Here is a 14600-nt window from a genome sequence, read left to right as displayed (position 1 = left end):
AACATCAACAGAATGAGATGAGCAGATCGCACGATTGAGTCATGTTGTTATCATGGTGACTATAAGGACATAAGTTATCTTGCTCTATAGTGGTGTTTGCGTTCTCTTACCCCGTAGCGTTGGTGTAGAGCCTCTAGTACTTTGACAACATGGGGTTTGCACTCCTGCTCTTCCTCCAGGAGACCATTCTCTGGGCCACTGTAGCGGCTCATATCCACCTCTGGAACAAAGGCCCAGCGATACCTTGAGACACACGCACACACGAGCAGAGAACATTTAATTGTAATCATGCTAAGCACAGCCTATATAGATGCTAAGCTGATATTAAGCAGGGTGAGGCTCTCACATCTGAAAGAGGGGCATCTTCTCTGGGGGGAAGGCCAGGGCAGTGTCCAGGAACTTGCAGGCAGACATGTACATGTCCAACTCTGGCTGGGGGAATGTCAATGGCCCATTCCCCATGGACCCACGTACCACTTTAGTCAGCCTGACAGAGAGAGGAAAAGAGGGAGAACAAAGAAAAGGGCATTAGACAACATATTGAAACATGGTGAGACTCCTACATATTAGATAGATGGACAGATACAGTGATGCGTCTACAGTAGACTGAGTGATCGTGGACTCACTTTGACACCTCTTTTTCTTCCGACAAGGCTTTCTCCAGACGAACAAATGTGTGAATCTGACAAACAAAGATCAAAGACACCATTAGAAGACAAACACTACCAAATACTTTCTTTTGACATGCCACCTCCCTGCTGAAAACAATGTACATAGCTACGGTGTATACATGCATTGAAATGAGAAAATTAGGGCTGTGATGATATTTTCCATGGCAAAAAATAAAACTCGAAGCAGACAAAACTCTTTGGTCGTTTAAAAACCTGCTGTATGTAAAATATTGTTTGATATTATAACGCCCTGGCCATAGAGAGGGGTTTTTGTTCTTTATTTTGGTTAGGCCAGGGTGTTACATTGGGTGGGCGTTCTATGTTCTTTTTTCTAGGTTGGTTTGTTTCGTTGATTTTGGCCGTGTGGCTTCCAATCAGGCACAGCTGTAGTTTGTTGTTGCTGATTGGAGTCACACATAAGTAGCGTGTTTTTCCTTTGGGTTTTTGTGGGTGATTGTTTCTGTCTAGTGTTTTCTGTTGAGAGTTTTTCCTGACAGGACTGTTTTGCTGTCTTTGGTTTATTTTTGTATAGTGTTCTCCTTTTTCATTAAATATCAAGATGAACACACATCCTCCGCTGCACCTTGGTTTTATTACTACAACAGCCGTTACAGATATAGCTTTGAAGATAAGCAAATGTGAATGAATGACAACATAATGATGTTTGTTTCAAACACTAGGGCTGTTTTCCTAAAGGAGTTAAATGCGCTTCGTGATTTGTTTCCTTGCCATGATATACTAATGAGTATCTCGATACTGGTTCCTTCCGGCCCTACAGGAAATCAACAGTGACAGGAAGTGATGTCATCAGGGTGGGGGTTGTTCCTCACCAGTTCTGTGACCATAATTGGCCAGAGGGAGGTGAGGTGCTGGGGGGAGATCCGCAGCATAAGAACACGGAACGTCAGAAACATTTGGGCAGAAACAGAGGGTGTTTGACCAATACGCAGAGCCTCTGTCAGCCGCTCTGAGGGAGAGGGGAGGAGGAGAGAGGATAGGATACCCGCATTACATTATACTGTATATTAATAATGAATATTGGCCTTATAAAATCTTAATGTCACACACACTCTCATTATCTATCAAATGTGATGGTCTACACCAGTATTTCTCAATCCTGGATCTGGGGACACAAATGGGTGCACATTTAGTTTTTGCCCTAGAGCTCACACACTTCATTCAACTAATCAGGTCCTCATCAATCAGGTGTGTGAGTGCTAAGGCAAAAACACCCATTTGGGACCCCAGGAATGATAAACTGGTCTACACACTTTGTCAATACACACAAAGAAATGCCCAGAATACACAAAAAGCACACCCACCTTGGATGAGGGGCAGGTAGAGGTGGTACTGGTCTAACTCTCCACTGAACATGGCAAAGGCCTGACGCTTCAGTAACATGGGCTTCTGCTCTGCACTGGGGAACAGCTTCAGAGAACTGCTCTGCATGCCTGCAACACACACACACACACACAGTTAACACACTTACAAATGCACGCACACGGATGCACACACACATCTACTCTACTTACTCATGAGATCTTTGAACATGGTCTTCTCATGGGTCAGCAGGTGGTCGATGATGGACCTCCAGCTAAAGAGACAGAGGTCAAACACAGTCATTTTCTTTGAACAATTTCTTTGATAATATTGATTTGTCAATATTTACATGGCATGCACACACAAACACAAGCACACGCACAAACACAATCTTACTGGGGGGCACAGGAGACATCCATGGTGAAGAACAGGGGATCCATGTAGAGTTCGAAGGCCTCTTTTTTCCAGGCCCTCTTGGTGTAGGCGTACCCACTCAGATTGCTCAGGAGCTGGGCACCTGCACCGAAACTGGGCATGTTGTATGCACTGTGGTTCTTCAGGTAGGGGAAGACGTAGTACATGAGGCGAGAGATGAGAGGGACGGCTTTCTCCTTTTCATCACTGCGATACACCATGTCCAGAAGAGGGGCTAGAACCTGCAGAGGAGGAGGGTTTGTCAGAAATAGAAACACATACATAGGCATGAGAGCAATAGGTGCACAGATCCACACACGGACACACCTACCTCTGCCAATAGCGCTAGGGCTTGTACACTGTACACAGAGGGGGCTGAGGAGGACACCATAGTGCTGGCCTGAGCTTCAGAGTCTGAAGAAACGGAGAAAAGAGGAAAGAAAAGAAGGAGATGGGAACAGAAGGGAGTTGTTACTCATGAATATGTATGACTTTCTTCTCCAGTGCCTGCCCTGAGGGCCGACCCAAGGCTTAACCTCCTCAGGGTAGAAGGATCTCCATCTCATCCTTCAGGCCACATCCTGGGTGCACTGCTCCCAGTGACGCAGCAGGGCACTTAGTTCCACTACTGTGGACCTGTTGACATGGGTAACACCAGAGGAGAGGCAATTTTGTGAGAATAGTGTCCTCCTTCCTCACTGGACCACAACACTAAGGGACATACTGTTGTGAGGAAGTGCTGTGTTTCCATGGTTACAGTATAAGTCTGTGGTCTCTCTCAGTCCACTCTAATGTAGACCTGAAGAGAGTGGAGGAGAGGATGGAGAGGAGAGGAGACTGTTGGTCGAGGTGGGCCCTCTTGCTTTTCTCAACTAATGATGTGGAACGTGCATTAGGTGCTGGGGTTTGGTTGCCATGGTTACTGAGGAGCATGTCCTGAGGGTTAAGGAAAGGGGTGTCAAAACTCATTCCATGGAGGGTTTAGTGTCTGCGGGTTTTTGGTATTTCTTTTCAATTAAGACCTAGATAACCAGGTGTGGGGAGTTATTTACTAATTACTGACCTTAATTCATCAATCAAATACAAGGGAGGAGTGAAAACCCACAGACCAGCGCTTCCCAAACTCAGTCCTCGGGACCCCAAAGGGTGCATGCTTTGTTTTTTGCCCTAACACTAGACTACTGATTCAAACCATCAAAGCTTGATGATTAGTTTATTATTGAAATCAGCTGTGTAGTGCTAGGACTTAAACCAAAATGTGCACCCCTTGGGGTCCTGAGGACCGAGTTTGGGAAACCCTGCTGCAGACACTAGGCCCTCCATGGAATGAGTTTGACACGTGGTTAAGGAGGTTAGCAGCTCTGACCCATTTTAAAGCCTAATGTACACCTTCCACTTCAAAATAACAACAATTGAACATCCGCTTCCATCCGCAGCTCCTTGGAAAGTGTCCTGGAAAAGTGCAGACATGTACGGACAGGAGTGGACGTTCGATATTGCATTTTTAGAGCGGACCTAGCATATGGTGCGGAAGCACAAGGTGTAAATTAGGCTTCAGTCTGTTCCTGATAGAAGCCAGGGATGTCTCCAGGTGTGTGTGTTTGGTTACCATAGAGGTCCAGGTTCAGTTCGTTGGATGGCTCCTCGGTCTCAGGACACACCTGTGGCTGGTTCTTGACCTCCAGATTGCGGCTGAGCCAGCTGGTCTGCTCCAGAGATGACCCCGCCACCCCACCCACCGCCTCCAGGATCTTCTGGGTCACCTCCTACAGGACATCACCATAGTAACCATCATTATCATGCATCTCACACTGTAATCTCACACTGAAGCTTAATTTAGGCCTTTCGTTTTAATGAAACGTCTAGTCCTGTCCACACATTTCGGTGTGGACATGGGTGGACAGGAGCGGACGTTTGATATTGCATCATTTCATTCAAGCGGACCTAGCTGATGGCGTGGAAGGTGTACATCAGGCTACAGCTAGGGCTGTGCTACATGTCTTACCTGCATGTCTCTAGTGTCCTTCTTATTGTCCAGGTTGGAGAGTCGGTTTACAAAGTCATTGAGGATCCTGAAGTAGGAGGAGAAAGATGTCTGTACAGCTATGGATTGGTAGACTAGAGTGCAATAATATCTTGTTGATTCTGATACAGTAGCAAAGCAAAGCATGTCTATTGATGTGGGATGTACTACTTATGTTTGGACATTTACATTGTTTCAAACAACAGAGTGTGTTACGCTGGGAACAATGTCTACAGTAACAAATCACTATGACCACAGATGTATGCACGCATGACTGTAAGATCAGTTATTTGTGAATCGAGTGCTGACGTCATTTCCTGTCACAACTTGTGGACTTGTTTACGTGCTGCTGTGCGTTTTGTTGCTAGCGTTACTTTGCTACCTGCCAACTAAGTATTTTTTAAATTACCGTTTTATATTTTCATTTTTTCCCCTCGCTCAACTTTTTTCATTCAACTTTTTCACCCTGGACACTTTATCTGGACATGGTTCTACAGGACCTCCACCAGCCAAACCTAAGTAGTAACATTAACATCATGCCTTCTAATTGCAGTCGCTGTACTCATAATATACAGGAGAACAAATCGCCTTATGGTGAGGATAGCCGTGCTGCAAGCCCAGCTTCAGACGCAATAGTTAGGCAAGGGTAATTTGCCCCATAGGCAGGGCTCTAACTCCTCTAGCTCCACAAGGAGATAGGGTGCAGGCCAGGCAGCAGGCTGTGCCACCAATAAGTACAGATAGTAGTATAAATCCCCTCGCACAGTCCCCGCAGCAGGACAATTTTCTCATGGCTTCTGGAAGGAAATGCTGTAGGAATGCACAACTGGTGTCGCTCATTCAGCCGACAGAAACTTTCAACCGTTTCTCCCATTAAGCAACGAGTCGGAGTCAGAGGCCGAGCCTTCTCTGGTCTCTCCTCCACCCATTACGGGGTCTGAGGCGCCGAAGCCTCCCACCATTAGCTCTGACAAATTGAAAACCCAGGTCAGGGCTCTAACTCCTCTAGCTCCACAATGAGATAGGGTGCAGGCCAGGCACCAAGCTGTTAGTCATCTTGCCAGCTTAGTGGAGTCTGCCACTTCCACAACCAGTGTAGTCAGCTCAACTATCCCCATTGAGATTGTGTCTGTGCCTTGATCTAGGTTGAGCAAAACTAAACATGGCGGTGTTCACCTTAGTAATCTCACTGGAATAAAGACCTCCTCCATTCCTGTCATTACTGAAAGAGATTGTGATATCTCACATCTCAAAATAGGGCTACTTAATATTAGATCCCTCACTTCCAAGGCAGTTATAGTCAATGAACTAATCACTGATCATAATCTTAATGTGGTTGGCCTGACTGAAACATGGCTTAAACTCGATTAATTTACTGTGTTAAATGAGGCCTCTCCTCCTGGTTACACTAGTGAACATGTCCCCCGCGCATCCAGCAAAGGTGGAGGTGTTGCTAACATATTGTTGCTTACGATACCAAATTTCAATTTACAAAAAAAAAAAAGACTTTTCGTCTTTTGAGCTTCTAGTCATGAAATCTATGCAGCCTACTCAATCATGTTTATAGCTACTGTTTACAGGCCTCCTGGGCCGTATACAGTGTTCCTTTCCGAGTTCCTTGAATTCCTATCGGACCTTGCAGTCATGGCAGATAATATTCAAATTGTTGGTGACTTTAACATTCACATGGAAAAGTCCACAGACCCACTCCAAAAGGCTTTCGGAGCCTTTCCTCATAATCCTGGACTATCGGACCACCATTTTATTACGTTTGCAATCACAACAAATAATCTGCTCAGACACCAGCCAAGGATCATCAAAAGCCTTGCTATAAATTCTTGGACAACCCAAAGATTCCTAGATGCCCTTCCAGACTTCACCTACCCAAGGACGTCAGCGTACAACAATCAGTTAACCACCTAACTGAGGAACTTAATTTAACCTTCCGTAATACCCTAGATGCAGTCGCACCCCTAAAAACATTTGTCATAAGAAACTAGCTCCCTGGTATACAGGAAATACCCGAGCCCTGAAGCAAGCTTCCAGAAAATTGGAATGAAAATGGCGCTACACCAAACTGTAAGTCTTCCGATTTAGCTTGGAAAGACAGAGCAGCAGTGAGGGTACTATCATCCAATTTTTCCATCTTAATTGATGAGAATAAGAACAACCCTGAATTTATTTTTGATAGTGTGGCAAAGCTAACTAAAAAGCAGCATTCCCCAAGAGAGGTTGTCTTTCACTTCAGCAGTGATAGATTCATGAACTTCTTTGACAAAAAGGTAATGATCATAAGAAAGCAAATTACGGACTCCTCTTTAAATCTGCGTATTTCTCCAAAGCTCAGTTGTCCTGAGTCTGCACAACACTGCCAGGACCTAGGATCAAGGGAGACACTAAAGTTTTTTAATACTATATCTCTTGACACATTGATGAAAATAGTCATGGCCTCTAAACCTTCAAGCTTCATACTGGACCCTATTTCAACTAAACTACTGAAAGAGCTGCTTCCTGTGCTTGGCCCTCCAATGCTGAACATAATAAATGGCTCCCTATCCACCAGATGTGTACCAAACTCACTAAAAGTGGCAGTAATAAAGCCTCTTGAAAAAGCCAAACCTTGACCAAGAAAATATAAAAAAAACCAAAGAATTGGCCTATATCGAATCTCCCATTCCTCTCAAACATTTTAGAAAAAGCTGTTGCCCAGCAACTCACTGCCTTCCTGAAGACAAATAATGTATACGAATACTTCAGTCTGGTTTTAGACCCCATCATAGCACTGAGACCGCACTCGTGAAGGTGGTAAATTACCTTTTAATGGCATCAGACCAGACCATCTGTCCTCGTGCTCCTAGACCTTAGTGCTGCTTTTGATACCATCGATTACCACATTCTTTTGGAGAGATTGTAAACCCAAATTGGTCTACACGGACAAGTTCTGGCCTGGTTTAGATCTTATCTGTCAGAAAGATATCAGTTTCTCTCTGTGGATGGTTTTTCCTCTGACAAATCAACAGTAAATTTCAGTGTTTCTCAAGGTTCCGTTTTTAGGACCACTATTGTTTTCAATATATATTTGACCTCTTGGTGATGTCATTCGGAAACATAATGTTACCTTTCACTGCTATGCGGACAATACACAGCTGTACATTTGGATGAAACATGGTGAAGCCTCAAAATTGCCCTCCCTGGAAGCCTGTGTTTCAGACATAAGGAAGTGGGTGGCGGCAAATGTTTTACTTTTAAACTCGTACAAAACAGAGATGCAAGTTCTAGGTCCCAAGAAACAAAGACCCTGATCTCGCTTTTGACGAACATATCAAGACTATTTCCATCTACATAACATTGCAAAAATCAGAAACTTCCGGTCCAAAAATTATGCAGAAAATTTAATCCATGCTTTTGCCACTTCTAGATTAGACTACTGCAATGCTCTACTTCTGGCTACCCGGATAAAGCACTAAATAAACTTCAGTTAGTGCTAAACACGGCTGCTAGAATCTTGACTAGAACTAAAACATTTGATCACTGTTAAGGCAAGGGCTGATTTCAAGGTTTTACTGCTAACCTACAAAGCATTACATGGGCTTGCTCCTACCTATCTTTCCGATTTGGTCCTGCCGTACATACCTACACGTACGCTACGGTCACAAGACGCAGGCCTCCTTATTGTCCCTAGATTTTCTAAGCAAACAGCTGGAGGGAGGGCTTTCTCCTATAGAGCTCAATTTTTATGGAACGGTCTGCTGCCTATCCATGTGAGAGACGCAGACTTGGTCTCGACCTTTTAAGTCTTTATTGAAGACTATGACTGAGTGTAGTCTGGCCCAGGTGTGTGAAGGTGAACGGAAAGACCAGTTCCCCTCTCTTCACTGGGATTCTCTGCCTCTAACTCTATTACGGGGGCTGAGTGACTGGCTTACTGGTGCTCTTCCATGCCGTCCCTAGGAGGGGTGCGTCACTTGAGTGGGTTGAGTCACTGACGTGATCTTCCTGTCCTGGTTGGCGCCCCCCTCGGGTTCGTGCCGTGGGGGAGATCTTCACGGGCTATTCTCAGCCTTGTCTCAGGGTATTTAGTTGGTGGATTGAAGATATCCCTCTAGTGGTGTGGGGGCTATGCTTTGGGAAAGTGGGTGGGGTTATATCCTGCTTGGATGGCCCTGTCCAGGGGTATAGTCGGACAGGGCCACAGTGTCTCCCGACCCCTCCTGTCTCAACCTCCAGTATTTATGCTGCAATAGTTTGTGTCGGGGGGCTAGGGTCAGTCTGTTATATCTGGAGTATTTCTCCTGTCTTATCCGGTGTCTTGTCTTCCCTCTCAGCCCTAGGACCATGCCTGATGACTCCTTGCTGTCCCCAGTCCACCTGGTCGTGCTGCTGCTCCAGTTTCAACTGTTCTGCCTGCGGCTATGAAACCCTGACCTGTTCACCGGACGTGCTACCTTGTCCCGGACGGGGGTCTCTCTCTCTCTGTGTGTGTCTCTCTGTGTGTCTCTCTGTGTGTCTCTGAATGATCGGCTATGAAAAGCCAACTGACATTTACTCCTGAGGTGCTGACCTGTTGCCAGTCTACAACCACTGTGATTATTATTATTTGACCCTGCTGGTCATCTATGAACGTTTGAACATCTTGGCCATGTACTGTTATAATCTCTACCTGGCACAGCCAAAAGAGGACTAGCCACCCCTCAAAGCCTGGTTCCTCTAGTTCTTCCTAGGTTCCTGCCTTTCTAGGGAGTTTTTCCTAGCCTCCGTGCTTCTACATCTGCATTGCTTGCTGTTTGGAGTTTTAGGCTGGGTTTCTGTATAGCACTTTGTGACATCGGCTGATGTAAAAAGGGTTTTATAAAATCATTTCATTGATTAATTAGTCGCTTCGGATAAAAAAAAGTCTGCTAAATGGCATATGTTATCTGATCAATGACTGAGACCGATTTCTGGACATTGGACATCAAGTGAACATTTTAGTACATGTGTCAGACGGATAAGAAGTTGATGACTAACCCCAGCAGCAGGAAGTGGCCGGGCGGGGCCAGGTTGAGCTGCACAGACTCTCTGAGGAGACTGAGGAGGGGCACCACGTTCTCCTGGAGCGCCTGAGCTGAAATACTACCAGAGACAGACAAACAGACACAGAGACAGACAGACAGAGGGGGGTGAAACATTGTTAAATAATATCACATGTAGGCAAGAACTGAAGTGTATTACTAACTACATGGCAGTGTGAATCTCTGTGTTGATGTCGTTGTTCGTTACCTCTGGGTGTAGGCATAGCTGAACTGTAGCATGGGGATGTCTACCAGGGTGGACTTCTGCCACACAGACGAAGGAGAGACAGACGGGAGTTGCATCAACTATGACCTTCAGATGACCACTATACCATCATGTCATTTCTCTCTGGGTTTAACAGTCAATTCTTTGTGTGTGTGTGTGTGTGTGTGTGTGTGTGTGTGTGTGTGTGTGTGTGTGTGTGTGTACCTGGTCTCCTTTGATCTGGTGAGGTTTCTTTACCACCTCTTTGACCATCTGCAGGATGTTGTCTGTATGGAGCGTTCCCAGGGACTTCACCAGATCCACAATGGTCAGATGAGACTCACTGGACACAGGCAATATCTACAGAGATATGGGGAGAGAAAGAGAGAGAGGAGGAGATAACATAGAGAGAGTGGGGGCATACTTTGTGTGTCACCCTCTTGTTGTGATGTATGTATGTATGTATGTATGTATGTATGTATGTATGTATGTATGTATGTATGCGTCATCCGCTTGTTGCAAAAATAAATAATAATTTTAAAACACTCACTTTGTTTGTGGTGTGTCTCTTGCTCCTCCGGCTACTCCACACTGCTCCCACTGAGGCCATGAGCTGCAACCCATACTGCCCCGTCAGAGGAGTCAGAAACTCCAACACACGCTGCCTCAGGATCTACACACACACACACACACACACACACACACACACACACACACACACACACAAACACCAGTACCATCAGAGTGACACACAAATTCACATGCAATACATATCATAGCACTACTTACTTCCCATAAGAATACACTCCCACGCAAACATAAACAGGCATACCTTGAAGCTCCTGAAGTAGACGGATGTGGAGGCGTGTCTGGTGGTCTGGGCGGAGTCTGAGCCCCTCCTCTGGGACTCCTCCCTCTTGACCACACCCCACAGCAGAGCCATACTACTGAGCATGTGCGGCAGCTCCTTGATCACAGCATTGCGTGCGTTCCGGACGTCTGCAGGGTCACAGGCCACCAGGGACTGAGAGGGACAGATGGAGACATTAAACATAATTGTTTTCTGCATTCAACTCTGTGTGTCTGAGTGGGTAGCAGAGTGATCCACCTACATGTTGCCAAATCAGTAGTGTGTGTGTGTGTCTCACCTTCTTGTTGTCCAGTAGACAGTGGTGAGTGAGTGTGGTCAGTCCCTCCAGTAGGGTGAGAGGGTAATCAGGAGCAATGTTCTCCTTCCTGCTACTCTGCGTAGCCTTCCCCCCGTCGTGATCGTACTGTTTGACCAGCTCGTCCAGGTTCCTGCAGATCTGGGTGATGAGCGGAGCCACGATGATGCCCAGCGAGCTCCCGAGGTAGGGCAGAGACGAGCACAGCAGCGCCACCCAGTGGGGGTGCATGGCATAGCCGTACTGCGGCTGCAGACCCCGGGCTGCAGCAGACACAAACATCCCCTGGGCTGTGATGGGCTGGGTCTGGACATAGTGAGCTGCCTTGATGGACTGTTGGAACAGAACCCCTGTCTGCCATTCCTGCTTCATGGCTGAGGAGGCAGGGGTAGCTACAGGTGTGTCACGGGGCTCATCGGGGTGTGGGGTTGAACCAGACCCCCCTGGCCACACGTAGTACTCCAGGACGATGAGGGCCTGTAGGAGCTTGAGCAGCTCCATCTGTAAGGGGTATTGCTCCTGCCCCCCTCCCCCTCCAAGATTCACCAGGCTCTCCTCAGACAGGCCCACCTGTTCATCGAACAGATTCAGACACCCCATGGCAGAGTCCTTCTCCACCCCTTTCTGGCTGATGTACATGGAGGCTGAGAGGGTGAGAAGGGCGTACTGCTGCACCTTACACCCGGCCAGCAGCTTGCGGATGGCCTCTGGGCCGACCCCAGCCTCACGCTGGGTGGAGCTGTCCCTCTGACCCCGCACCACACACCCCAGCTGGGTCACCAGGCGGGTCAGCACCCCCACGCTCTTCACCTGGACCTCCCTGTTCCCCTGCAGCTCCCTGGGGCCCAGGGTGAGGTAGGACGGGTAGTGGGAATGTAGGAACCTCAGGCACAGCGATACCAGCAGCTCGATGAGCAGGGAGGGGGGAATGGAGGGTGAGGAGGTGGGCGAGAGCAGGCGTCCATGGAAGCCTCTTCCGTCCTGGGCCTGCTGGTGGCGCTGGAGAAGGTTGGAGACCAGGTTGAGGTGGGCGGCTGAGCTGGTGTCCAGGGAGGTGGAGGTGAGGGCGTCCACTAGAGGGCGCTGGGCGCTGCTCCTCAACAGACTGTCCAACAGGGCCAGGCCGTGGAGCAGGCGGGGCCAGCCGCCGGGCACAGAGTACAGCAGAACATGGCGGAACAGAGAGTCAATGACTTCACGCTTCTCACGCTCCTGTTTGAGGAGACGCGACTGAGCCATGGCTTCACGCTCCAGGTCATCGTCCTCGCTCGACAGCGAATCGGACGCCTGCGTGTGTTCCGATTCCACCCTCCTCAGGCAGCTGACCACACCTCCTTCCTCTACGCTACAACCATAAGTGGCGGAGCTGGAGTTCTCTGTGGAGACCTGGGCACCACTGGTGTCAGCTGACTCGGTGTGTTCGCTCTCTTCCTCCTCCTCCAGCTCGTCTTCCCCCTCTGTGGCTTCACTCTCACTGCAAGACACCCCCGTGGAGTCAGCCGCTGGATTGGTCGTCTCTGGGTCACGCTCTAGCTCCCCCCACAGGGCCTCCCGGTCCACCAGGATCATGTGACCCAGTGTACCCTCATCTGGTTGGGTGCTGGTTGCCATGGCGCCCGTGGAACCCTTGGTGGTGCTTCGACTTCTGCTGTTTAAATCTTTCAGATTACCTACAGAGAGAAAAAGGTCTACCAAAACATATACACACTAGGAGAGCAACATCCCTAAACACTCCAACAACCACCACTTAACACTCCAGAACACACACAAACACACAAATACACACACGCACGCACCTGCGGTTAGCTTCTGTTTGACACTCTGGATGGTGCAGCGCTGGGTGGAGGGGTGGAGCAGCAGCAGCAGAACAGGCTCCAGGATGCGGACCACGTCCTGCAGGGAGAGAGCCCTGACCAGCCAGCACTGGGCTGCAGCACTCACAGAACCATCTGGGCTGTTCAGACAGTCCACCACCACGCACAGAGACCTGGGACAGAGATACACAGAATTAGTCATAGGGAGATGAGGGACAGACACAGAATCTTAAATAGTGCTCAGAGAGAGAGAGAGACAGACAGACAGAGACAGACAGAGAGAAAACAAGTCTATCTCAGTGATCTGAGGAAAGCAGAACAGGTTCCCTATGGTAGTACAGTCGTGGCCAAAAGTTGAGAATGACACAAATATACATTTTCACAAAGTTTGCTGCTTTAGTGTCTTTAGATATTTTTGTGAGATGTTACTATGGAATACTGAAGTATAATTACAAGCATTTCATAAGTGTCAAAGGCTTTTATTGACAATTACATGAAGTTGATGCAAAGAGTCAATATTTTCAGTGTTGACCCTTCTTTTTCAAGACCTCTGCAATCCACCCTGGCATGCTGTCAATAACTTCTGGGCCACATCCTGACTGATGGCAGCCCATTCTTGCATAATCAATGCTTGGAGTTTGTCAGAATTTGTGGGTCTTTGTTTTTCCACCCGCCTCTTGAGGATTGACCACAAGTTCTCAATGGGATTAAGGTCTGGGGAGATTCCTGGCCATGGACCCAAAATATCAATGTTTTGTTCCCCGAGCCACTTAGTTATCACTTTTGCCTTATGGCAAGGTGCTCCATCATGCTGGAAAAGAGATTGTTCGTCACCAAACTGTTCATGGATGGTTGGGAGAAGTTGCTCTCGGAGGATGTGTTGGTACCATTCTTTATTCATGGCTGTGTTCTTAGGCAAAATTGTGAGTGAGCCCACTCCCTTGGCTGAGAAGCAACCCCACACATGAATGGTCTCAGGATGCTTTTCTGTTGGCATGACACAGGACTGATGGTAGCGCTCACCTTGTCTTCTCCAGACAAGCTTTTTTCTGGATGCCCCAAACAATCGTAAAGGGGATCCATCAGAGAAAATGACTTTACCCCAGTCCTCAGCAGTCCAATCCCTGTACCTTTTGCAGAATATCAGTCTGTCCCTGATGTTTTGCCTGGAGAGAAGTGCTTTGCTGCCTTTGACACCAGGCCATCCTCCAAAAGTCTTCGCTTCACTGTGCGTGCAGATGCACTCACACCTGCCTGCTGCCATTCCTGAGCAAGCTCTGTACTGGTGGTTCCCCGATCCCACAGCTGAATCAACTTTAGGAGACGGTCCTGGCACTTGCTGGACTTTCTTGGGCGCCCTGAAGCCTTCTTCACAACAATTTAACCGCTCTCCTTGAAGTTCTTGATGATCCCATAAATGGATGATTTAGGTGCAATCTTACTGGCAGCAATATCCTTGCCTGTGAAGCCCTTTTTGTGCAAAGCAATGATGACGGCACATGTTTCCTTGCAGGTAACCATGGTTGACAGAGGAAGAACAATGATTCCAAGCACCACCCTCTTTTTGAAGCTTCCAGTCTGTTATTCGAACTCAATCAGCATGACAGAGTGATCTCCAGCCTTGTCAACACTCACACCTGTGTTAACAAGAGAATCACTGACATGATGTCAGCTGGTCCTTTTGTGGCAGGGCTGAAATGCAGTGGAAATGTTTTTTTTTTGCGATTCTGTTCATTTGCATGGCAAAGAGGGACTTTGCAATTAATTGCAATCATCTGAGCACTCTTCATAACATTCTGGAGTATATGCAAATTGCCATCATACAAACTGAGGCAGCAGACTTTGTGAAAATTAATATTTGTGTCCTTCTCAAAACTTTTGGCCACGACTGTAGAGTCATGAAACAGAATACACTGGGGACCACAGCACAAACTGC

The 14600-nt window shown here is 47.5% G+C and overlaps 1 protein-coding gene across 3 annotated transcripts in view; it reads right to left on the bottom strand.

The window, feature by feature from the left end:
- LOC115161140 (protein dopey-2) overlaps positions 1-14600 on the bottom strand; it is a 41329-nt gene that overhangs the window by 1216 nt on the left and 25513 nt on the right. For all 3 annotated transcript variants that reach the window (XM_029711896.1, XM_029711898.1, XM_029711897.1), the window contains 17 exons: positions 12647-12837; positions 10833-12520; positions 10517-10708; positions 10235-10357; positions 9910-10044; positions 9688-9743; positions 9436-9540; positions 4411-4477; positions 4015-4171; positions 2737-2819; positions 2388-2647; positions 2204-2265; positions 1994-2122; positions 1502-1638; positions 627-682; positions 347-487; positions 111-243 (listed from right to left, as the gene is read on the bottom strand). In XM_029711896.1, the coding sequence (XP_029567756.1) occupies positions 111-243; positions 347-487; positions 627-682; positions 1502-1638; positions 1994-2122; positions 2204-2265; positions 2388-2647; positions 2737-2819; positions 4015-4171; positions 4411-4477; positions 9436-9540; positions 9688-9743; positions 9910-10044; positions 10235-10357; positions 10517-10708; positions 10833-12520; positions 12647-12837 (3715 nt within the window). The remainder of the gene's footprint in view (positions 1-110; positions 244-346; positions 488-626; positions 683-1501; positions 1639-1993; positions 2123-2203; positions 2266-2387; positions 2648-2736; positions 2820-4014; positions 4172-4410; positions 4478-9435; positions 9541-9687; positions 9744-9909; positions 10045-10234; positions 10358-10516; positions 10709-10832; positions 12521-12646; positions 12838-14600) is intronic.

The sequence above is a fragment of the Salmo trutta genome, chromosome 24, assembly GCF_901001165.1.
Source record: "Salmo trutta chromosome 24, fSalTru1.1, whole genome shotgun sequence".
In the NCBI taxonomy this organism is placed as follows: domain Eukaryota; kingdom Metazoa; phylum Chordata; class Actinopteri; order Salmoniformes; family Salmonidae; genus Salmo; species Salmo trutta.
This window is presented reverse-complemented; position numbering and strand designations above follow the sequence as displayed.